Source organism: Cibotium barometz, chromosome 3, assembly GCF_041138505.1.
Source record: "Cibotium barometz isolate CiBa-2024 chromosome 3, ASM4113850v1, whole genome shotgun sequence".
NCBI classification, from domain to species: Eukaryota; Viridiplantae; Streptophyta; class Polypodiopsida; order Cyatheales; family Cibotiaceae; genus Cibotium; species Cibotium barometz.
Genome location: NC_141048.1, coordinates 982715 through 1009411, shown reverse-complemented (window position 1 = coordinate 1009411; position 26697 = coordinate 982715). Strand labels below are relative to the sequence as shown.

At 42.8% G+C, this 26697-nt stretch overlaps 1 protein-coding gene across 1 annotated transcript in view; it reads left to right on the top strand.

Annotated features, from left to right (window-relative positions):
• The window catches only part of LOC147639580 (glycosyltransferase-like At2g41451), an 89519-nt gene extending 74317 nt beyond the window's left edge, over positions 1–15202 (top strand). Inside the window, exons 8-11 of the mRNA XM_086825603.1 lie at positions 5271–5412; positions 14055–14101; positions 14285–14372; positions 14553–15202. Coding sequence (XP_086681729.1) covers positions 5271–5412; positions 14055–14101; positions 14285–14372; positions 14553–14873 — 598 coding nt within the window. The 3' untranslated portion in view covers positions 14874–15202. The remainder of the gene's footprint in view (positions 1–5270; positions 5413–14054; positions 14102–14284; positions 14373–14552) is intronic.
• The last annotated feature ends 11495 nt before the right edge of the window (positions 15203–26697 follow it).

The window sequence follows — 26697 nt, the reverse complement described above, 5'->3', positions numbered from 1 at the left end:
ACCAAGGTTACGGTCTTCAACACATCTACCTCCTCCGCAAAGGTGACATCAAAGAGGGGGAAGATGGAGAGCTGAAATTCAGAAATCCACCTCGCTTGAAGCATGGAGATCCCGCATCTCAAAGGTTGAGTTCATTTGTGCAAAAGAAAGAGGTGACAGTCACCTCTCGTCATGCATCTTCTCCACAAGGCACAGCCTGACAGGTATATGTATGCTAGTGCTCATGGAGGGCATGATAGTCACATGCATTCAAGACATGTATCCCATGGTAGGGGTGACAGGTCTGCCACTAGAAGAGCTTTGCCTACTGAGTTGTCTCATGGAGAGACATTGCCTTATGGAGGAAGGTCACATGCATCTGATTCTCAAGTTCGTGGAGCACATGCCACCGTGCTTCATGAAACTTCCATGATGGCCCATGGAGCCCATGCAGATAGGGCTGCCCCGTTGGATAAAGGGAAAAGAAAAAGAGAGGACCATGAGCCTCATACCAGAAAGCTCAAGGAATTTAAAGCAGGTGAGAAGTTCGTTAAATTTGATGTTTTTTATGGAGAGCATGATGCTTCCAAAGTGTTAGCATTTGTGGCACAGTTTGACATTGCTTTTAGCGATGAGGACTTCACTGAAAAGTCTAAAGTACGCCATGCTAGCATGTTTTTGAAGGGGACCGCTGCTCATTGGTGGATCACTGAAAAGATCACCAAAGATCTCATTTGCACCTGGAAAGAGTTTAAGGACAGATTTTATGCCCAGTTCTTGCCACCTAATGCGGAGCAAACTCTCACCCAAAAGTGGGATAGACTTGAGGAAAGAGATAATGAAAGTGTGCAAGAGTATGTCAACAAGTTTTGGAAAGTGTTGCTTGAGGTAACTCCTTTTATGCAAATCACTGAGGATCAAAGAAAGAGGAAGTTTCGCTCCGGATTGCAACCAGCTTGTCGTTTGGGCATTGAATTGCACTCGAAACATACTTTGCAACAGCCTACAGCCTCTGCTCTTGCTACGGAGCAATTGGTGCTCAAAATTAAGCAAGATCAAGGCGGTTCAAAGGGCAAAGACAAGGCTGTTCCAAATCTGCAAAAAGGTGGATAGCCACCTAAAAAGAACTTTCGGGAGACCCACAAGGCAAGTAAAGCTGAAAATACCTCATCTAAAGATCAGGGCCCAAAGAAGAACAAATTTGGCTTGACCCCGAGCAAAGAGAGCAATATGCCAAGGAGGGAAAATGTTTTTCTTGTGGCAGCAAAGAGCACATGTTTCGACAATGCCCTGACCGCAAACCAAAGCATGAGGATAAGCAGACCAAGGCTAATGTACATGTAGTTCCCGATGTGCAGGGAAACACAAAACATGATGCAAAAGAGCGGATGGTATGCAAAGCTTGGGGTCAAATCAAGGATCAGCCCGCCTTGTTTATGTTTGATGATTGTGCAACCGATAACTTCATCTCTATACAAACGGCAGCTGATTTCGAGCGACCCAATCGGACCAAGGCAGTTGTTAACTCCTCATCAGTAAATGGCATCTCTAACAGATTTGCATCATCTGGGGAGAGAATAGGATGCACTCGGCGTAAGAACACATCACGTGCTGCAAATTCATCTGAGGTGGACGGTCTAGGTGCAGCAAACATATCAACAAAATATTGTTGGACAACACCATCAAGCTGCTGCTTATTGTCAGTCCAAGTCCCATCATGCTGTTGCACCCTATGAAGGGAATGCATACGTTGGGAAGTGTGAAGGCTTTAGAAAAAAGCCTTACAGGAGCAGCCCTTATCTTGCAATGCTTTATGACGAGAACGGACTTGCCATTTGTGGAGGTTACGTTTATCATTGTCAGCCAAGCAATGATGTGCTGATTGAAGGCAGGATTGCTCAGCAGCAGAAAGGGCACGTTGTTGGGTAAGATTTGTAAGCTGCTGTAGTTGAGACTTAGCATTTGCCACCTAAGTTCGTAAGCCTTCCATGTAGCATTTGCCATAGTCTCGGATAACATTCTGCATGCCCTTGAAAAACGATTGCATGCCCACTAGGCATCGGCAAAAACATGCAAAACAAGGCAAAAAGCATCAATGTGTCCATGTACGATGAACTGGAAGCACTGATGCTTGAGATAACTAGTATTAACCAGCAAGAGCCTCTTGCAAGGCAGTGGCATATCTTGAAGTGGGAGACCAAAATGCAATGTCATATAGACCGGGAAATGATCTGACAAGCGCATCGAGAAATCCAAGCTCATTGCAGAGGTAAAAGCATCAAACTGCACTGCATTCAGCATGTACCATTGGTCCAATCGAGCCCAATAGTTAGTGAGAGCATTGTGATGAAAAGTATAGCCAGTGCGACCTGGCATAAGATGCAGCCATAAATCACAAGCTTGCAAGGAATCAAGGATACGACTCCACGTGTGACGTTCCCGTAAGAGCATATGAGATCGATGCGTACTATTGTCCCTCGGATCAAGTGCATTCTTAAAATCTCGACAAAGAAACGCATGTCCCATCAAAAGGTGCCACATTTCAGCTCGCGTAGCAGAAGTTTGCGAGGCATAAACCAAGGAAAACTCATAAATCTCCCCATTAAGCATACATTGAACGATAAGGAAACGGCCTGCCGATCATTGTACACATCATGTGGCTGCAACTCATGATGTACAAGCAAAGCAACACCTGAAAAAGCAGAAGAACCAGCATAGAAAATCCGAAACCCAGCAAAATATCCTTCACGGCTCGCCAAGGAGTGTTGATTGTGCTCTTTCAAACACACTATATGCGGCTTACTGCTATTAATGTAGTCCCACACTAGCCTTCATTTTTATACATGGTAGAGGCCGTGAACATTGTATGTAATACATTTGAGCGGTATATACATATGTACAAACTGCGAGAAAGTCCCACCACTCAACTCTCAACCTGCATGGCTGCACTAGGCTGGCCATGACTGAGTCGCTCATCAACATTAGTAAGCTCTAGAAGGTTAGAAGTAGGGGCATTAGTAAGAACAGGAGTACCCGATAATGGATGTAATGAATCAGCTCCTGGAACCACTGCTGACCAAAGTCGCCCCACCCCAAATCCATCATCAAGCATAGACTCCGAGGAAGTAGTAGTAGTTTCGGTCCAATTTCTATTGACCACTGGCCTGGCTTTAAGTGGTTTCTTTGGCAGTTGCCAATCCGACGAGGCGGTAGCCTCAACCGCAGCATTCCCTTGTCTCAAGTCTTGATTGGTAGGGTAGACAATTTAGCTTTCCCTTTCTCAATTGCTGTGGGTGGTGAGGCACCCGAGGGATGAGACTTAGGTGCCGGAGGGCCCGGAGAGAGGAGGGTCTGCCGGTTGGACGGCAGCGGGTGGAGGCTTTAACAAAACTTGGGGACAGTCAGATTGCATGTGACCAAACTTCCCACACTCAAAGCAGGAGCCTGCAAAATTTCCCCATTTGAGTTTAAAAAATTCATCCTAAGGGCATACCAGGCATATCAATCTGAAATGCCACATGGGGTGGAGTGGCTTTATCTGTGTCCCACAACACGCAAAAACGATTGACATTGCCATTTGAATGAGGTGGACATACAACTTTCCCCAGTGCCTCAGCTAAGAACGGTAATGCAGGAGGTAAGTCCAACACCTCCACCCAAACCGGACATTTGTGCCTGATAAGATTTTGATAATTCTTGGTTGGCATCGAAGAAAAAACATGCAGCAACTGGCAACCATAAAACAAGGGAGATTTCTCCAAAAGCATTTGCTTATACTGTGGCTCAGTAAAATTAACCTCATAAAAACCACGAGTAGCTTTGTAACAGCCTACAACAAAGCATCCTTTAAGCAAAGACTTAATCCATTGTGCAACATCCCCCGCATCAGGCATGCGGCCTGGAAAGAAAAGCATAACCGCTTTCTATGCCAAACTCATTACTGGAGCATACAAGATCTGTCCCGGGATAGAAACGCGAAAAGCCAGCTCCGGCTCATCCCAAGCTTGCTGAATTTCAGAAAACCCTTCTTGTAAGGTGTCAGCAAAAGGCTGTAATTACGGATTCACGCAGTGAGCAGGATCAATCAAAACCTGGCAACGCTTGACGTCGCCTCTTTGAAAAGTCTTCATAGGCTCCATGAAGAAAGCTCTAACCAGCAAACACAGATACACACAGCTGTACACAGGTTGGCTGTACACACCCCCCCCCCCCCCCCCCCCCCCCGCGCGCGCACACACACTCACAGGTCGCAGAAGAGAAGAGAAGTAGGAGGGGCAGATCGACGATGAGAAGAGGAGAAAACAGGGAACCTGCGTGCACAAAGGGGACCCCCAGAAGGTCGCAAAGAGGGCTGCAGGGCCGACACTCAGTCCAGGAGGCAGACAACCGAGGAAGTTGCAGGCCTGAGGTGAGGGCGACACAGGGCTAGAAGCCCTAGAAGGCAGTCGTGGCGGCAGCAGGGAGTTCCTTGGCTCTCTCATCTGCACGTGCACGTATAAAGATATATATACATATCGGTGATAAGCAGCATTTCGCCCAGTGGCTGCAGCCAGAGGGGTTCAAACTTGGGCACCTGTCTTGAGAGTTGAAACCCTTTCCAAGTGGGTCGCTGACCCCACAAAGATGTTTTTAACATACAAGCACCTGGGTTCTCACGACGTGACGCTGGTTATTGCAGCAAGCATATGTAGAAAGTACTCCTCTACTTTCGCATACCATTAGAGATAACAAGCCCCATGCTGTGCCTCATCTCAATTCACACCATCCCATTATGGTTAAGGGGCTTTACTACTAGTTGAATGTTTTCCCATCCCATGTAAACTGTTTTCCATTCTTGTTCATGAAGGGCGTTCTTTTTCTCTAAGTTGGTTCGGAGCAGTTGGTTAATCTGGTAGGGAGGTTAATGCAAAGAACTGGGTTATGAGGCCATATAAATATGATTTATATCTGCCAAGTAGGTAGTATACAATGCATTTCATGAAGCATATAGGTCAGAAGAATTAAACTCTAGCATTTTGATTCTTTAGGGCAAGTCCAGGTTTTGAGCTTGCTTTCTGTTTGTTTGTTTGTTTTTGTTTTTTTTTTTTTTGGGGGGGGGGGGGGGGGGGGATTGGGATTAAGTTAATCTAGGATGAGAGCATTGCATTTATACTTGCCATTCATGTTTTTGACCAGGGAGATAAAATTTGAGGAGGCTGCTGTTTTGCATTACACTTATACAAGATTTTCTGACTTGACGTCGAGACGCAATCATTATTGCATTTATACTTGCCATTCATGTCTTTGACCAGGGAGATTAAATTTGAGGAGGCTGCTGTTTTACATTACACTTATACAAGATTTTCTGACTTGACGTCGAGACGTGATCGTTGTGGTTGCAAGCCTACCAAAGAGGACGTGAAACGTTGTTTCATGCTCGAGTTTGATCGTGCTGTAAGTTTTCTTGCTTGTTGATTAGGCTTTTGTTGCTTTTCCTGTTAAGGAAATTTTCCCATTTTATCCTAGGTGTCCCAGAGGTATGGCCATGCTTGTCTCCTCATAGCATATCTAGTTTTAAGTTAGTTGTGGAGTTATAGGAATGTGTAAAATAACGTTGTTGTGTTCCAGTAAAGAAAAGGTGTGGTTTGAGTAAGCTAAAAATCATAATAACAGGAATGATTTCACCACACTCTGCACAAGTGCATATTCCAATAAAAGACAAGGGGTCCTCTACTCATACCTGGTCTGATATGGAGAGAAAATCTTTTGCTTTGAATGAGCATTTACGCCTCGTTCCAACCAGATTTCAATCTATTCGATCCTCTCATCAAACCCTCCGAACAGAGGTGGTCATGTTTGAGACTGCACCTAGTGGCTTGGAACTGAGTTTATTTGGTTTGGGATCTAATTTGGTTCAGTCAGTGTTTATGGACATGTGAATGTAAGAGCTTGTCATGTTTGAGACATTGCACTATCGGCTTGGAATCAAGGTTAGTATCTATGGAGATGTGAAGGTAAGATTTGAGGTCTTTCCATCAGTGCTTTAATAGTTCAGGGATGAGAGCTATATAAGTGACTAGTGGGGCATTGGCGTGAGTGGGGATATCACAGCATGTGCTCTATGCAATGAATGAGGAAATTGATGATTTCAAGTTTGGTGAGTAGACTCTCATGGAGTTAAGATTGCACTTTGCTTTTTGCTAAGTTTGGGAAATAATACCAAGCTATACTTGTAGTAACCAAGAAAGTGTTAAGTCTGACTAAAGCCTTGCCATGAACTAGCACTTGCACGGTATATGAGTTGACTGAAGTTGATATCTTTGTGTTGGCAGACGCCGATGTATAATGTGTGTGGGATTGTGGATGCTAATAACAGCCTCCCATGCTGGATCCCAGGGGGCAGAGTCTGGTTTGTAGCTGCATGGTTGGATTGACGAGCTACCGTCTGCTCCCCCTTTTTCCTCCATGAGATTTGGTACCAGTTCGCAAAGAGGCCATAAGACCATACTGTGCGCTCCTTTTTTCAGAGTATCACAATAAATTTGATGCAATAGCTGAAAGTATAATCTGCCCAAGAAACCTCTTCCCATTGGTACCGCACGGGGGTTGGGGTGAGGACTTTGAGCAGCAGGGTGTAACATGTGTGGGGGCTTTTACAGCTTTCCAGACTGTGTGCAATGCTGCTATGGCCTTGATTATTTCTGCCTCCGTGTCTGTCTCCAAACTGGAAGGGGCTATTGGAGTGATTTCCAGTGTCCACCATGTGGCAAGCCAGGGTGCCTACTGCTTTGAGCCAGTCCAGCAATTCGGCATATTCTGTGTAAGGCCTGATGCCTTCCTCTTCATGGGGGCTGGTTGGTGTGGGCATTGTGGGAGTGACTGTGCCACCATGCACTTCTTGATCCATTCCTCCTTGCAGCTTCAGCTCACGTGGCCCATTAGCCTCAGGGATCCACAATCTATCTGATCCCCAGTCATTCAGCACAGCCACACAGCGCAGCTACGGTCGGCCAATTAACTGTTAGTATGCTCCTTGAACCTCTGGAAGGTGGATGACCACAAAGTCAAGAACAAATTGAGCATCATCTCGGGGGTATTTCGGAGTAAAGTCTGGAGTCTGGTCAAGTGTCCTTAGTGGTGTGAACACCCTCTTATTTAGGGTCAAAAGATAAAGCCTTGGCGCCTATAAAAGCATGTACTTCGGTCCTTCATTCATACATAATGAGTACCATTTAAGTTGTGCAATCTCTCTCATACTTGAGTATCTCTATCCCTCTCTCTTCTACACACTCCACCATGATGCTGATATTTCATCCTCCATAGCTCCATGTGTGATCTCCTGTGATATCCAGTATGGTATTAGAGCTCAAGCAAGCCATGAATCTTTCTCCTCCTCATGTTGGTATTTCTGCGTCTTTAGGGTTTCTGCACCTTTAGGGTTTCTGCGTTTTTAGGGGTTCAGAGTTCTTTTCCTCATCAGAGCCCAACGTTGATCTATTCAGCCCGGCATTTTTTCCTCATCATATGACCACCATCATGCTGCGTTTTCTCTCCCATCTCAGCCGCCTTTGATGTAGCTTTTGCCACCCGTATATCTCCTCGCAAGGCTCCACTTCATGTGCTGACTAGCAGGCAGCCCTTCAGCACAAGGTGGAAAAGTACGTAAGGTACGGTATGAATCAGGTACGGAAGATACACATTCAGGTACGCGTTGAGATTTTGAGGTACGTTAAATACGTAAGGTACGTAAAAACATAAAAAATATACTATATAAATGAGAGTCTTCTCTGTGCCTGGCAACCAAGATGAGAGGCCCATCCCGACACCGGCGGAGACTACAACAGAGGATCAGGACCATACTAGAACGGCATGGGAGACGTCCAGTCAGAGTACTCACCATGGAGGACATTGAGGATATCCGCCATCGATCGATGAGAGACATCTTTGGATAGTGATGTATATGATGCTTACCTTTGTTGCATGAGTTTTCCTTCCCAGATGTTATCCATCAGGAGCTCCTAGTACCTTACTTTGATGTAGGGGCTTTTGAGGATAGTTTCACTAGGAGGGACATCATCTTCTACCGTGAGACGCATCAGGCTCCTGGACAGTCCATGCCACATGTTAGTGGATACCGATGGGAGACAGCTTGTAGATAGGAGACTCGTTTAGAGCATAGAGGACGGGGCTAAGGAGGAGTGGCAATATTGTTTAGAGAGGAGCTGCAGCCACTGATACATATAGTCCGCAGAGATGAGCAGCATAGGTACATGTGGGTTAGACTAAGGGCAGAGACGGGCAGATATCTCTACATTGCTATATGTTATTTTGCTCCTAGTACATCAGTGTATGCATCACCTAGCGGGCAGTCTCCCTTTTCTATTTTGGATGATGACATTTGGGAGTTCTCTAGGGATGGTGACATCATTCTCCTAGGGGACTTCAATGCTAGGACCGCCCATAACCAGATAGTATTTTATGATACCTCAGAGGAGATGTTGAGGGAGCTTGATGTTAGGGATATGGGCCTATCTAGACTCTCACAGGATGAGGAACATACAGTGTATGGGCGGTATTTGATAGACATGGGGACTGCACATGGATTGGCCATCCTGAATGGCCTACAGAGATTCGCGACAGCGGGCGGTTTCACTTGCTTTCCACACCGGCATGGTGCTAGTACAGTGGACTATGTTATGGCTCAGCCCAATCTCATTCCCTCTTTTCAGGATTTTATGGTAGGCACTAGGTCAGTTGGAGTAGCAATGGATCATGCTATTTTGTCCTTCACTCTCACATTTCAGTTGAGCACCCCTCCATTGGGACAGGTCTCCACACACACTCGTTATACCTTTACGAGGGAGACTGACACCGTGTACACGGATGAGATATACATACGCTTATGTGCCGAGGAGCCGGGACGGCCATTAGATGAGCTCACTCAGATATTGATAGAGACGCTTCATGCTGCAGCATCAGAGGCATATCCCCATAGTCAGCCTACACGGAGACGATCTGGGAACATGCCCCAGAACAGCTGGTATGATGAGGAGTGCAGAGAGATGAGGATCAAATTACAGAGAGAGGTGCTCATGGGTGTTACCACTCACAGAGAGTCACGGATTACCTTCCGGCGCCTAGTGCGACGGAAGAAGAGGGCTTATCTTGCTCAATTAGAGAGGGATTTGTATCAGTTATTTATGAGTCAGGAACTCAAGCGAGGCATGGAGACTATTCCATCATCACCAACCATGACCTCCACAGTGATTTGGGGTGAGTATGCAGCATCCCTGTACATAGCACTAGGACAGCCGCCCCCTGCTAGACCCATCGGAGCCATGCCCAGAGACATGTGCTTTCTTTACTGCTGAGATGGTAAGGAAAGCTATTGACAAGATGAGGACTGGGAGAGCATATTATCATGATGGTTTGGTAGCAGAGCACTTTCTTCATGCCAGAGGTATGCTTGCAGAGCTTATTGCCATGATGTTTAACCGAGCCATGTGTGAGGGTTTTACGTGCATCAGGCCAGGCAGGGTTCAGGAGAGGTTTCTCCACTCTTGACCATATCTTGACACTCAGATCTATTATTGAGGAGGGCAGATTATATGGCAGGAGGATTTATTGTTGCTTTGTACAGGACAGTTGTGGGACAGATACGTACTACTCAGGGTATATTTGAGATGGTTCACTCCACTATTGGGGTGAAACAGGGCTGCCCTCTTTCTCCCACCTTATTTGGGACGTATGTGGATGAGGTTTCGGACTATGTAGGGCGGGAGGGTGACAGAGGAGCACAGCTAGCAGGGACATGGATTCCGCTATTATTGTATGCTGATGATATTGTGCTGATCTTAGATTCTCCAGAGGGGATGCAGCGTCATTTGGATGCATTGCACACGTTTGCATAGGATAGTGGATTGTCTGTTAATCTTGGTAAAACCAAGGTGATGGTGTTTAACACCATAGCAGAGTGCATGTCAGACACCACACATTGGTAGTTATCTTTCATGAGATAACCCTCTTTGATCACATATGAGGCATGTGCATGACTAGCCATCAAATCAGCCCAAATACTGGCAAAATCAGCATCCATATGATACAAATCACACATGGCAGACAAGTCCCCATGAGAGGCAACCGAGATAGCTGCTACATACGGCTTTCGTGACAATGCATATGCCACTACATTCTTCTTTCCTAGGATGTGCAAGATGTGCAAATGAAACATAGAGAGGAAATGAGCCATCCTCATATGCTTCTCTGACAATTTAGTTTGGGTAAGAAAATACCTCAAACTCTGGTGATCTGTTTTCACAGAGAAATTAGTCCCAAGAATGCAATGTTTCCATATGGTAAAGGGCATGAATTACAGCCAGGAGCTTAGAAATCACTCCCAAGAATGCAATGTTTCCATATGGTAAAGGGCATGAATTACAGCTAGGAGCTCTTTGTCATAAATGCCAAGAGAGAGCTCTGCATCATGCAATCTACGGCATAAGCCACGGCATGTCCCTCTTGTTTTGGACAACTCCTATGTAATTTCCAGATGTATCATATTCCACACTGAACGACTTTTGCGAATGATGAACACTGGACCATGTGTAGCTGTATCTTTCAAGTTGAGGAATGGATCCCTCTCTCCATCAGTTCATTTAAATGTAGCCTTCATGCATCGATCTCAATTCAGGCCAATTCCGAATTGCATCAATGTTTGCAGGATCCATCCACACTTTTATCTTTGGTCTATTAGGTGGTGAGCTACCCGGCACAAGATCAATGTGATGATCTTTCGGTCGTACAAGTGGCAACTCATTTGGTAACTCCAATCATTGTACTCTTTCAAGAATTTCAGCCTATCATTACTAAGATTGTTTATATGCACATTATTTTCTTCAACATGATCTCGTACAAAAATCAAGTACGCAAAAACACTCTTTTTCATTACTATCTTAATTTGTACATGAGATACAAGGGGAATGGTATTACCCTCTTCACCAGCATCAATCACATGCTCTTGGCCTTTATGCATGAAGGTGATCTTGTTGGTCTTGTAAGCCTTGCACGGATCAATGCGTGTATGCGAAGGCCATCAAGCAATACATCACATCCATTCAAAGGCGCTACAAGAAAGTCCTCATGATCCACAACCTTGAATGTGTATGCGCAACTTGCCAATAATAGGCATAACCTGCACTTCTCTACCAACAAAGGCAGCCCCTTCTTCAATATGAGGACCTATGTCCTCCACTTGAATACCCAAAGCGGCTGCCATCTGTGTAGATATGAAATTCTCAGTTGCACAATCATCAAACATGAACAAAGCAGGCTAATCTTTAAGTTGTTCCCAAGCTTTACATACAACCCTATCTTTGCTATCCTGTAAAGTGTTGCCCTGCACATCCGGAACCATCTGCATATTGGGCTTTGATGCATTCGCATTATCACGCTTCTTCTTGTTTAGGCATGCATTTGCAATATGCTCAATGCTACCACAAGTAAAGCATTTTTCCTCGCTCATATATTTCTTTTTCTGCTCCAGAGTGAGACCATAGTCTCTCACTTTGAAGGGACGCTTCTTGGTAGACTTATTTTCAACCTTTGGACCATTTTTTGTCTTGGTTTTGGTCCTTTTTAGGTGGCTGTCCATTATTTTGCAGGTTTTGGACAGCCTTCTCTTTGCCTTGAAATGAGGGTTTAGCCTTATTGGATCGACTCAACTTGAGTTCCAATTGCTTGGTTGCAGTGGTGGCTACGATTAGTTGGTGTAAGGTGTGACAGGATACATTTGTAGTCCCGCTTTGTATACGGGTTACGATCCCGATTGAAACCTTCTCTTTCTTTCCGCCTCGGTGAAATGGATCAATGGAGACACCTTCAAAAGCACTTTCCAAAACTTTTGCACATATGCATTCACTGTTTCCCTCTCATTCTGTTCACCCAATCCCACTTCATTGTTATGTCATTCAATGCATTGGGAGGCAAGAATTGGGCATAGAACCTCTCTTTGAACTCTTCCCATGATTTAACAGGATTCGGTGAGAGCTTCTCCGTGAGTCATCAATGGGCAGCAGTGCCTTTCATGAACATGCTTACATGCCGGATCATGGATTTCTGAGTGAAATCCTCATGACTAAAAGCAATATCAAACTGGGCAATAAAAGCAAGTGCCTTTGATGCATCATATTCCCCATGATATGCGTCAAACTTCACAGATTTGTCTCCGGCTTTGAAGTCACGAGATTTTGATTCATTAGCCTGCATCTCAACATGTTTTTTCCCATGTTTGTCCATTGGGATAGGCCCTGTGACTGGCATCATTTTATGAACAAAAGGCATAGATACGTGTGTCCTGTAAGCATGAGGCATGGCTGGTTCCACACACATTGATGTATTTTCACCCATAGCTTCTCCCTCACGAGCACACTCGAAGGCATGAGTGGCATGAGAGATACACAGAATACCTGCACCAGCAGAAAATTGCAGCCCATGTTGCATGTGTTGTTCATGTACATTTTCAGCTGGCAATGGAATTTGACATACATTTTGACCATTGCCATAAACATTGTATCTTTCATGGGCTATATAAGGTATTCCTGCATGGCGTGAAGTTGTCGATAGCTCCTCTCCAACAGCATGAGGATTCATCCTCTTAGACATAAGTTATTGTTCGGGCACCTGTAGGGATACCAAGGCATTGCCTTTTCTGCGTAGGCATTCTTGGTACGAGCCAAGTATGCACATGCATGGCAAAAATGGAGAGCTCAATGGAGCGAAGCCATCGAAGGCACCCTCAACCTATTGGCGGAGTCTATCCGGAGCATTTGGCTTGATATCATTTATAACTTCCGTGGTCAGTGGGACCGCATGTGGAAGTGCCGAGAGGATTTCCTGAGGATCTAGCATCAGGGTCCCTTTCTCACGGACAGTGTTGGTGAGCCCACCTGCCACTATAGACCACCTATGTGGTTGTTTCTCCCTCCCCCCATTGTATGAGATAGCCTTCTCCTCCTAGAGCGGCCAGCCAAAGGGGAAGAGTATCCTCCCCCCCTTTTATGCATCTTGACTCTCGTTTCCAATTTGAGGACGAGTTTGTATGTAGCCAGTTTTGGCTGTTTTCTTGGTAACTAATAGAACGATCTTTATCACGGGAGAAAAAAACTCCACGTTTGAAAGGAAGGAGCTAGATAACAAACTTAGTAAATGTACATTCATTGGGTATGGTTTCGAACATAAGTCTTATAAGTTATACAATTTTATCGCGGGAGAAAAAAACTCCATGTTTGAAAGGAAGGAGCTAGATAACAAACTTAGTAATTGCACATTCATTGGGTATGGTTTCGAACATAAGTCTTATAAGTTATATAATTTTATCACCGAACCAGATTTCTTCTCAATGAGGACCATAATGAAATTGTTAGTTATGATCAAGTTTTCATTCGTGAGGTTGAAATAGTTGAAAATATCAAAGAAGGTATTTATAGCAGTGTGAACTGGTTATTGGGCTATATAGTTGGGATTGTGGTTCATTTGTGGTGAATTCATGTGTGGAACTGTATGCTGGGAAAGGGGCCTCCCAAGGGACTCAGCTTTTGGTTAGCCTATTGGTTAGCCGTGAACCAATGACATGATAGCTCAAGTGGTGATGGTATTTGTCTAGAACCAGGAGGTCCTGGGTTCAAAATCCCACTAGGTGCTTCCTTGGCGGCATCACCTATGGGCGGATAAAAAAGAACCTAAAAATGGTAACTACGGGAGGATCTTGGGCCTAAAGCTAGTCAGAAAAAGAATTTTTAAAAAAGGTACGTAAGTTTGAAGTGCCTAGTAAATGCTTATTTGGCCTTGGCTGTTCGCGTACGAATGGTATGAAGTGTATTCTGACTCTTGAGAGATTGAAGTGTTTCAGTGTTTATTTTATATATTTTTATGAGTAGATCCTTAACTAGTTGCAATAGCAATGGGGCCCTGTGGGGATTCCCCTCCCTGATTCACAAGTCCTCACTGCTAGGCTATGCACCCGTTGGTTCTGCATTTCAGTTTATATTGTGTGGCATGTTTAAGGACAGTTATTCAAGCATTGAATTGTTTTTAAACAGGCTTTTATCATTGCCTCAACTGCCACAGAGGAAGAAATGCAACGCTGGTAAATCCAACCACTTTTCTGGATTGACTTGCTAATGAGCCTAACAGTTGGCAATTTTATGGGATTGTCTCTTTTATTGATTTGAATTGATTTTTTTTTACCAGAGGTCAAATTACCTTTTTTTTGTGTTGGGATGCCAGGTCTTAAGTATTGCAATAGACTAACAAAAATGTTGATTGGCAGGTATAAGGACAGAGTAGTGTGGACTGACAAGGAGCTGAATTTGAAATTGATGAGAAAAGGTCTTTTGACTCGAATATATGCTCCTATGGTAAGTAATAGTGAATCAATTGCAGTAGGAAACTCGCATCAATTGGGATGGTCCAGTATTTGAGTATGTTGATGACTGGGAAGGTGATACCATGCTTTATTTTCCCCTGCAATTTGTTATGCTTTGTCAACTCAGAAGCATTTTGTATATGTTTTTTTTTTTTTGGGGGGCATTCTGCAGGTCATAGTACAGGGTTTAAGAGAATCAGATGTGTTTAGTGATGCTTTGGCTGCAGTTGAGAAGTCCTCAAAGGAAAAATCGTCAGCACCAGTATCTCATTCTCCTGAGATAAGTAAACCATTGGTTTCTCAAAGTAAAATTAACGCAGTTAGAAATGTGGCCGAAGTAAACCAGGAGAGTGTGTCAACTATTAGAAGGCTTCTAACTGCAGAATTTGATGATTTAGCAATGCCACCTCTAGCATCACCAGCTCTGGATTTTTTAAACAATGGGAGGATGTTGGAAACAGGCATTAAATTTTTAGAGGAGGAATCACTCTAGTGTTTGTAATGTGCCCAAATTGTAAGCCATAGTGGTCTATTTTAAGCTTCACATTTGGTCACACCAGAGATCAAAGCTTTCCTAGAAGGTATTCTTTGAAATGAGGGGTAGTCATTAATCTAGGCAACAGGGCTTGGAGAGTGAGTCCTTGCCACTTTTGCAAGCCCTTCAATAGGAGCAAAGCAAACTTTAGCTCCTTGAGATTGCTGCAGAGTTGGTGGGGTCCGAGATGAATCCTTTTTTGTGCCAAATGTGAAACTTAAAAAGATGTAATTTATTGAGTTATGAAGCTGCACTGGAATCTAAATCTGCAAGTTGTATTTTCTGACTATACTCTGTTCCATATGAATTGTCCCTACCACATATTGTAAACTATCAGACTTGATGTTAGGTAGTTAAAAGAGGGAAGGGAAAAATTTAGGTGAGGTGTATGAAATCCAACTTCAGGGTAAGTGCTAGTGTTGTACTTTGATCACGTGTAGTGTGGGTGATCACAAAACCATGTGGTAAGGTTTCAACAATAATCCAGGTTGGGATGCAGGCAAGCCCTGAACCTCATGGGTCGTGAGGTCACACATGCTATCATTGAACAGATATATTGTGCAGTAGTGGAGTAAAGAGATTGACAGATTGAAGTGGAGCCGGAGCTACTGACTGTGAAGCTGTACATCCCCCCTACCCCCACCCCCAAAACCTCTCTTCGCCCATGCTGGTTGCCTCCAATCCTATACCTCCAGCTCTGCCTCCCTGCCCTTGGCCGTGCATCTTTGCCTTCCTCTTTTTGTGGCCCCTCCTCCCCCCCGTCTCCTCCTGCAGGCCCCCTGCCCTCATTCCGTCACCTCGCTTGCCAAAGACCTGGCACAGCAGCCTCAAGAAGAGAGGAGGTTGGAGTCAAAGCTGTCAAGTACAGTGCCCAAGGAAACCTGAGCAACCAGCTCCAGGTCCATGAGAGGAAGTGGAGCAGTCTCAGCCCCAATTCTGAGAGCTTCCATGTGCACATTGGTGCATCAGCTTATGGCATTGGATGCATGTTAACTCAACCAAGAGAAAATAACATGGATTTCCTAGTTTGTTATTATGCTAGTAGGTAGCTGAACATGTTAGGGAAGAATTATACGACCACCGAGAGAGAAGGATTGTCAATTGTATATGCTATGAAGTAGTTTCACTGTTATCTTTTGGCAAACAAATTTTTATTCTATGTTGATGACCATCAAGTTTTACGCTCTCTAATGAACACAGTATTTTGCTGTTGCTTCTTGAGTTTGATTTCACAGTCTCAGCAAGAAAAGAGTCAACGTACATAAGGGGTGTGACCATATGTCAAGAAACTTGAGCGGAGAGCCAACAACACTGTATCATCATTTCCAACAATTAGTTCAATTGGGTTTTCATGAAGGGTTTAAATTGGTAAAACTATCTTTAGTGCTTTCTGAAGTAGATTTGAAACTGACTTCAAACATGTCTGTTCTCTTCAAGCTATAAAAATACTTTTTTTTCACATTAATTTTTTGAAGTTTTTTCGTTTTACTCTATTTTTCTAGGTTCACGTCTCTTTTTTGGTTTTTTGGTTTTGCTTTATTTTTCTAGACTCACGTCTCTAGGTTCATGTGTGCTGGCTTGTGTCTATTGACTCACGCCTCCAGACTCATGTCACTAGGCTCACGTGTTGACTTACGCTTGTTGACTCATGCCTCCAGACTCATGTCTCTAAAGCTCATATAAACTCACATATTTTTTATATGAACTAGGCTCACATACTTTTTTAAAGAAAATAGATATACTCAGGACACGATATTTTATGTACTAGGCTTATGAGACTGGATTAGTGTGCAATGGACAATAGTTGTACTTTTGATATTGCAATAGTTACAAAGGACAAAAAATTTCCTTGTAAATTGTAGCTGGTATAAATTATATGACAAGAGGTATGTCCTTACAAATCCTTAAGGCAGTACCATGTGTTTGACTTACGTCTTTTTTCACGGGACTTGGACTGACGTCTCCCAACTTGAGAGCTTGTTTGGCCTAGCTTTTGGAGTTTTTTGAGATTTTTTAGACGTGGAGAGTGATTAAGGATCTTAATCTTAGTTAATGGTTATTATATAAGTAAGTGTTTTATTATTGTTTTTTGTTGATTTTGCATGCTTCTAAGCTATCAATTTAAACAATGCAAAGGAAAAAAAATTACACAAACTAAAATTTGCTATCTTACTCTAATCCACATGTAATGGAGCTTAATACTCATATTTTTGGAGTGGATTCTACTCTTAATCACAATTGCTAAATTATTCCTTAGCTTAATGTAATGAAATCTAAGCTTGTGGACTCTAAAATCATGCACAAAGCATCACCATGAAACCAAGATTTTTTCCTTTCAAGAAATGAAAATAGAATGTCCTAATGTAAACAAACTTCAAATAAAAATCATTAAGTAACAAAACTAACACATCCAAGGTTTTAAAACCATATGATTTTTGGAGTGTGATCTTCTAATCAACATGGGTTATATTGGTGATCTCCATAGCTTGGAATTGACAAAACTAAGCCCTAGGCTAGTCCTTGACATCGATGTTCAAGTCAAGAGCTTACCTTAGCCTTGTCGAAGCATGTGTCATTAGGCCTTGCCTTTGAGCCGTTAATGCAGATTCCAGATGTGGGTGGTAGTTTATTCATGTCACGTCCTCACTTTGTTGTCACACAACGAAATTCTTCACAAGCAACTATCCATGTAGCATGCATGAATCCAATAGCATACAAGCAAGCAAGAAAAGAAAAGAGGAGCTCACAAGTATTCTATTGCAAGGGATTTTCTTATTGTAAAAAATGACACATATATAAGTGATTAGTTTTCACACTAGGCTGGCCAAACTAAAAAATGGTTTAGTCTCTATTACAAGTCTTAAGCACGTATATGCACGAATTCCTTAGACTTTTCCTATTTGACATTATGCACACGGTAAGGCTGCTTTATATGTTCCTATGTTATCTTACAAAAGATAAGTGCTCGTCCAAGAACGGGTAAAGATAGAAAATCGTCTTATGATAGGTCAGGTGGGTGAAACTATGTTAACCTACAAAGTGTTTAACATTGGTCTTGGTGTAAGTTCTTGCGCATGGAAAGAAAAGGGCTCTTTTATAACTTCCCATGCATTGATAGTCCCACACTACTCACAACTGCTGAGATGCGGCTTTAAATGAAGAACTTTAGTGACCTCTTCTACACAAAGGTCCCCTATCCTACTATAGTATCCACATGCCAGTTCTTCTAGCTCATCATCCTCATCCTTGAGGAGGTACCAAGGAACCAATGGGTGGTTGGTCTTCAACCTTAATGAAGGTCCCAATATCTACCATCAACAAATAGATCAATATGACATGATTAAATATTACTTTCACAACCACCGAGTGGTCACTTTGAAAGACATGCCAGATATCGAGTTCTGGAAATCCTTTGATGTCATGTGGTCGTTAACTTTCCTACAAGCCCTTCATCACATCCTTCTATGAGATTGACAGTATCTTTGGAAGCTGAAGGAACTAATGTATGTTGGTAAGTCTCACCCCATGCCAAGCCCGTTTACTACTTTCCAATTCTTTATGGGCCTTAAGAAAAAACATTTGTGCGAGGATGCCGCACACACGAGGTGCATGAAAAAGAGTTGAAGAAAGGAGTACCACAAGAGTTAAGGACTGCAGTGTGTTGGAGTTTTCATTGAAAGGAGCTTCTACATGGACACACCTTTAGTCCATGACACTTGCAATATACACAGGCTCTGCATTTAATAGACACATCTACCAAGACTAGGACCACTATCTCAAACACTTACATTAAGCCTCGTTATTGATAGCTACCTAAACCTTTTGTGGCCTCGTCTTCAATCACATCAACTCTTGATCCACTTTGCCTCTATCCTTGGGCACCACTATCTCAAACGCAGATATTGACATGGATCCGGGCATGGCGCAACATTCTCGACCCCACCATTGTAGCCAATATCAAATTTTTGAAGTTAGTGGTGGTACTCATAGACAAACCAAAGGAGCATTATGATGGCTATGAGGCAAAAAAAAACTTGAGATTCGACATGAACCAAGGCCCAGCAGATAGAGGGATCATACTCTATTACCACCGTCTTCGATGTCTTCCAAGATGCATGCACATCACTTTTGAAGGCATGGTGGATACTGGATTTTGGAGATCCCATTCGGCTTTCTGATGTACACTTAAGAAGCTCCAATCCAGGAGAAATTTTTACCGACATGAGTTCGGTGACCAGGTCTTCCGACCTAGGTAACAGGTTCCGAGGACAGAACCTGCATCAGGAAGGGGGGAATGTTAATTTCATTTTGGATTAACAAACATGATTCTCAATTGAGGACATTAATAAGTGTCATGAAACGACACTATAAAAGTTGTACAGTATGAGATATTGGCCACCCAAGGCTTAGTAAGTGAGTTTTGGGCGTCCAAGTGTGAATAAGGGGCAATTGTATATAAGGCATTTTCTCATAATGTAAAGATGCAATCCCTTTTGTGTTATTGAGAGCTCTCCCTTTGTGTCTTGAGAGAGATTGAAGGAGTGAGCATTCTAGCATTGTGCCTCTTTCATGCTTGTGTGATTTATGCTTGTGTGAGAGAGTGAGAGAGAGAGTGATTGTCCTATGCGAGCTAGTTTAACTAGGAAGACTAGTTTTGGGCCCCCAGCGGGGTCGGCCATTGTAAAAAGTGAGCTCATGTATATAAGACGTTTTATGGAATATGAAAAGGAACAATTTCATTTGTCTCAATTGAGTTTTTCTTTCTCTCACTCTCTTGAGTTTATGGTACTTTTCTTGCTTGTGATGCTTGCTTGCTTTTGATTGTTGGTGTATGTGATTAGGAATGGTGTATGTGATTAGGAATGGTGTTGCTCTCCTTTCTCTCCTTCACTCCCTTCTCATTGCTCTCCACCTTGTCTTGATCGCATATGATTGGCATGAGATAGTGGTTGAGCTCTCCATAGCTTCTACCCTCTTGCTCCTACCTAGCTTATTTGGATCTCTCTTTGGGTGACACAAGGACGAGTGTAGAGTGAGTCTTAATGGCCTCACATTGAGGCGTTAATCCTAATAGGGATGGCCAAGTGCAAGTCACCAGATTCGACCCTTGCAAGCACTCTTCTTCTTCTCTCTTGTGTTTGAGGTAACATGTTAAACCATTAACATCTTTGGCGTCGCTGTCGGGGAGTGCATTTGACTTAGGGTCCTCTACTAGATTCATTAGCTTAGCTAGAGCTTGATTTCGCTCGGTGGGGATGCAAACCCACCGGTTGGTTATTTAACATTGTTCATTTTATGTTTTGTCGGAGATTACTAAAAGATTGGATTGTTGGTGGAGCATCGGAGCATTCAAAGCCCTCACTGAGAGCGGGGAAGAAGCAAGTAAGTGTTCTTATTTGCCCTCAACATTCAAGCAATTTTTAATTTTTGCATTTTTCATCATGTTTTCACTTTTGTTTAATCATTCAATTAATCTCAATCCATTAGCTTAAACCATGCATTATAATTATCATTAAGTAGCTAGAGACTAGCTCTAGCTCTTTGTAACAACAAAAACATCAAAAGCCCCTGGGAAGGCGCCTGAATCAACTGTTGATGAGTGGAGAAGTTCCCAGGCGAAATTTCAATCTGCCTAAGCATCTTTGAGAGTTGAAGTCCGTGGCAACTTCAGGGAACGCCCGTTCCTTCTTCCTGCAACCCAAATCTGTGAGATTTTCTGCCTAAATTTTGCAGGAGCATTAAAATTAGTTTAATTGCATTTAATTAGGTCTCCTGTATGTTAAAGTGCAATTAAATAAGGATAATTTTATACTATCAGACTGGCTGTCAGACTTGCAACAAGCCAGTCAATTTGAAAAAATCTCTACCTGACTGGGCCATGCCCATTTGCTCACAAGTGTATGTCTGTTCTTACTCCCGCATGCTCGTTCCTTCTTGAGCCGAAAGTGAATGCCTGTGCCAACCTTAAAGTGAATGCTTGCGGCACCGGCTTGCCACGCCCGTTCCAATCGATCTCATCCCATGCTCGTTCCTTCTCTCGCCAATAGCGAATGCTCATTCAAGTTTCCTTTTCCACCTTGCCACTCCCGTTTAATCCGGTTTATAAACTCGCATGCCCGTTTCTTCCTAGACCTGAAGCGAACGCCCGTGCCAACCTTGAAAGGAAATCCCATGGCACTGACTTGCTAGTTGAGAAGCGAACATCCGTTTCTTCTATCACTGAGAAGCATACGCCTGTTCGCTCATAAGCGTACGGCTGTTCCTTCAAAAAAAATTCTTTTCTTTGGGAGTTTAGAGTAGTGAATCTATATTCCCATGCACCTACGCTCAGGGAGATTGGTGAGAAATAACCCTCTCTTTGACAAAGTAAGCTCTTTAGACGTACCTTCGCAAATTGGATCGGACCCATCGATAAAATATCGTGTGGAGTCAAACAGTGCTTGTCTTTGATAGTACCAGCAAGAGTGAGGACCTCCCCAGTAGTGGACAAGGAACCCCAGACCCAGAGGCAAGAGAGCCTAAACCACAGTGCATGGACGAACCATCTATCCAAGAACCTGCTCCTATCTCTCCAACTCATTCTCAGCAAAGCCTTGCATTAAGGCTTCACAATTTTATCTTGGGAAACACAGGCTATAGAACCGCAGCCCATGGTGAGAAATATGGATTAACTTCAAGGAAGTACAGCCATTCCACCTCTAGACCTTAGAATAGAGGTCGGCCAAGGTGGGAGCCATCAAACCCAGATCCAGCTATCGGACTGGAGAGCCATACCCGTCTCGGGGTGGTGCATTCATATCGAGCCCCGAAAACCTTGCCAAACCAAGAACCAAGTTCATCTTCCCATAGGCCTGAGGCATTACACCAGAGAGAATGGATCTATAAAGGCCCATCACCTAACACGGCCCGTTTTCCTATCAGCAGTACCCACCTCAAGGGGTACACCTAGGGTACAAGCAGGACCCTGTGGACCACAACCAGGTCCCAAGCTTAGGAGAGCATGCTAAGCATGAGTTTTATACTGGATCACCGGTTGTGATTGAGCCTCATAATGTTAAACCTAAAAAAGTAACCAAATACAAAAATCGGAGGAGTATCGCTTCTCCTTCCAAGAGGAGGACGTACTCTCTATGAACTCATCAAGCCAAGAAGAGTCATCAGATGAAGATTGCACGAATATTGCAACTGACAAAGCACATGAGGAATTCAATGAATCCGTTACAAAAGTTAAGTAGTCTCTCAAATTCTAATTTGGAGGAGTGCTCTTCTCTCGTGATGAGGCCAACATAGCTTCTGCCCTTGCACCTTTAAAGGCTAACCATGAGTTGTACCAAGATATTAAGAGCTACATAGAATAGGACTGCAAGGATTCACAAGTTTCTAAACAAACATCAGTTAAAGTTGTCAAAGGACTGAGTGTGCCATTGTACACATTGGGAACTCTTGAAAAAGCTAAGAGCCAATAAGAGGATGGGAGTGAATGGGAATATGAAACCAAAACAAGAATTGAAGCTGAAACAAAAACTGAAACATCCATGGTTCCTCTCGAAGATTCTATCAGGGTATGGTTAGATTTCCCTGTGGGGACAATGATATTAAGTGCAAACACGCATTGGTTATTCCTTGAGCTAGTCATAACATCATGACAATAGACACTTGGGTATCATTAGGACGACCTAAAATCATCCTTAAAGACAATGGTCTTGCAAAATGTATCAATGGACAAAACATTGAAGTTCCAGGTTGCTTTAGCTATACTACTTAAACAATCAGTGAAAATGTGAAATTTAGATTCCATGTTACTCTAGATCCCCTTAAGTATGATGTTATCCTTGTGATGGAATTTGGGTATGTGACTCGTTGTATTCAATTGATGAATCCATGTAAACAGTCACCTTGAACACTACTTCAGGCATTGTGAAATTGCTCTTAACGGGAGGAAGAGACCTTGGAGGAACTGGAAATTTTAACATATCTTACTCAAAATATCCCAAGGGTTATGGTTGGATTTGAAATTCACAATAATATCACCACACTCCAAGTACAGCTTTATCTATAACCAGAACACAATCTCACGACCCTCGAGTTATCGGATTTGTTAGGTCAACCAATACTCAACGCTCATCCTTCCTTTCACAAAAGACATAAACATACCATGTTTGGGGTACTTTAAACATACAATATATATAAAATCTGACCCCCTTACTTGCAAGTTTTTTTGTGGTTGAGTATGTGTTGGAAGCAGATGTGATCTTGGGGCATAAATGGACTGCTGTTGTCCAAGCACCACTATGCTTTTGCTAGCAATAGGTTCATCATAATGATTAATGACACAAAGTTGACAATACCATACTGCACAGAAAAGGATCCAACGCTAATGGATTTCTATGATGTTGAAAGTAAAAAGCTACAAGCCTCTTTCTCAGAAGGCCCTCTATACAAAGGTCTACCATCTGCATCAATGATCGACTCTCTGATACAGCATCTACTCCTTCAACTCCATCCTCACCAACAAAGTCCAATGTCAAAACCTCACAATCAATAGCTATTTCTGAAGAAATTTCCCAAGAGCAACCATCTATCTCTATAAGAAAAAACTCAAGGAAAAAGCCCCAGAGCCAACGTCTCTTCATCAACAAACCTCACCATAGGAGAAAGTTGCATGCTCAAAAGCCTCAACATCAACAGCCACCACTCCACGAGAGTTAATCCTCATTGCCAACAACACCGACGATGAGTCTCAAACGCACAATCTCAGTGCCAACCAATGTCAAGGAGGAGGGTCCCAACCCTTCCACTTTATCCAAAAAGTAAACTCCACCACAACAGCCAAAGTCAAGATATCTTAATGGTATCAAAATGTGGGTGAAGAAGTAGCTACTTGTAGCTCAAGGCTACTATGAGGGAGCCAACCCAATTTGGGTCCCTCAATCATCAAAGCATCTTCCTCAATGCAAAACCCAAAGGCCAAGGAAGAATAAAAGTACTCCACAATGTTGTCCACAAAAGCCTATGCGAGTTCCTCAAAGAACTCTCGCCACTCAATAAGTGTGGGTACCAAAAGAATTACTGCAAGCTTAAGGGTACTACCAAGGTAATACCAATGCTTGGATTCCCAAGCGCATCAAGAAATGCCCCAAGCCTACTCAAAGAAAGAAGCCTCAAAGGCATCAACCATTAACTCCTAATGTTCATCAAAGATGGGTGCTTGTGAACGTGCTTCAACAATAAGGATATTATGATGGTAATCCCATTATATGGTGGCCAAGATCGAACAACAGGAAGAACGCTTCACCAACACCTTCAATCCCAATAGCTTTACCTAAAGTTTGACAAGAATGGAGACCCAAGTAACACCAAGCAAACCACTCAACCCATCTCATGCATACAACACATACACAAGAGCCTGTGTGTTCAGTCAACACCAATGGCAACCAACTAGAAGTTGTCCCTACTGCCTCGATAACAATTGAGCCACAAATTCAAGAATCAATCTCCACGTCTAACAGAGACTTATGAGCGCATCAAGGACAAACTAATAATGCTCTTTTCACCCCTCTAGATGAGAAGCATAATTGCAGAAGCTATGCAAGACATAATAACCTATTCTCTTAAAAAGGAGAGTAGTCACAAGAACCTGTTGCTCGCAAGGCAGTAACAAAAAAATAAAAAATGAAAGGGAGTCACAGTATGACCTACCTAAAAATGGTATAATTTCACAAGAAACTCCCAACGATCTTAAATAACCAATACATTTTTGTTAAGCTTATAGCTTACTATTCTTTTGGTTAAGCTAATGTAGCAGCTGCTCCATGAGTACATATCCATACTTATGCAATGAAGAACATTTGTACCAAAGCCTCATCATCGATAACTTTTCAGGTATATCTCTGGATGGCAGGAACATGGTGGAAAAAAGCCTGGTCAATGGTACAACCCATCGCTTGGATTTTTTCTTTAAATTGCAAACCTCTCCAGCACAAGTATTCGAAACACATTGACCTCTAATACTTAGTGAAGATAGCTAAATTTTCCTCCACAAGTCGACGTAATTCTTTTATGCCTCGCCAACAACTGACTACTTCAACAAGAAGCAGCTCAATAAGAGTCTATTTGACTCATTTCATGTACTTTATATATATTTACTTCATGGAACACTTAAATATACATAAAACCATAAAAATCACAAGGGAAGAAGCATGCAGGAACATGTTCTACTCAACAACACTTGACAAAAATCCTGCCACAAAAAAGGACATCATCGAAGGCCAATTTCTTCAAATGATGAATGTCACTTCAATGAATTAGATGAGGAACTAAGAATCACAATCTCGTTCAGATGATTTTGTCTACGTTTCTTTGGATCCTTCCTTCTCTTCTCACTCATTATTAATATCTCTTAGATTCCCAACTAATAGAAATCACATGTAACTCTGCTTATAATTGCCAAAAAACAAAGTGAGCAAAAAATATAACCCACATAAAAACATGCTCACAAAAATATAAAAATGCAATCACTTAAAAAACCCCCACCCCGTTAGGAATTCTCGCTAATCTCTAACCTTTTCATTTACTAACTAGCCTTTCTTATTCCTTCCAAAGGAACAAGGACCATTGAACGTCACTCAACATCACAGGCTATCAACAAAGCTTGTTAGTTTTTCCCACATAAAGGTCTTCAACGCGATCACGAGGACGTGATCGGCATCAGGAAGGAGGGAATGTTAACCCATTTCTAGGGTTAACAAGAGCTACTAACATCAAAGAGTCAAGGTAGATACACCAAAAGGTCATACGTTCAACATATGAAGCAATGGTATCCAAATCCACAACTCGGGCGGGCGCTTGTAATGGTCCTATGGAATACTTATGGCGATTTTCACTTCAAGAGCGTGTAAGAATGAAGTACCAAGTGATGTACATCATGGATATATTATGAGAGTAGTTATTGTAATAGCATTAGACCTCTTATGAGCTTGAAATACTCGCTCGGCCACCGTTTAAGTAAGTGTCAACACTTATGGCCATGTATATAAGTGAATATCTCTCATAATACAAAACACTCTCCCATTGTGCAATAGTCTTGCTCTTGCTAATCCTCTTGTTAATCGCTCTCTAATCCATGCTAGTGAGTGTGTGAGTGAAGTCAGGTGAGAGGAGGGATGAGTACACGTAGTGCAACGCCGCGGTGTGACAATGCTCGTGGCGGAAGGTGCGGTGGAATTTCTTCTCAAGGAGTTGTGGAGCTTGGAGACCTCAAGGGTTACGAGCTCGGTCAATGGAAAGATTCTCATGATAGTTACGGTTCACCAGGTAATCTTCTTGTTAGATGTGTTTTGTATGGGGGGTTGGGTGAGCCATAACCGATGCCTCCATATAGAAAATCAATATTTAGCGTTATATTTGGTCTCATTCTTTATAAGCAAAAGTTCCATCCTCTGCATAGTGATGGTGGTCTTTTGTTGGTATTTGGGATCTATGGATACTTAGTTGTATCCTTAGAATCCATCTAAGAAGCTATAAGCTTATTTCTCTGCTACTCTTTCAAGCACATCTTCTCCCTCATTGTCGGCAACATTTACCTTCTTCAAGTTTACATATACGTGGATCTTGCCATTCGTTTTTGGTACTATCACTGCTGGTGAAACCCAATGTGTATACTCGATCTCATATATGAAATCTATGGAAATAAGTATGTCGATTTCTTTTTTGATAGTCTTGGAATAGGTTTTTTTGTACGTGTATGGCTTTTGCTTTTAATAACCTTGCACCATCCACCAAA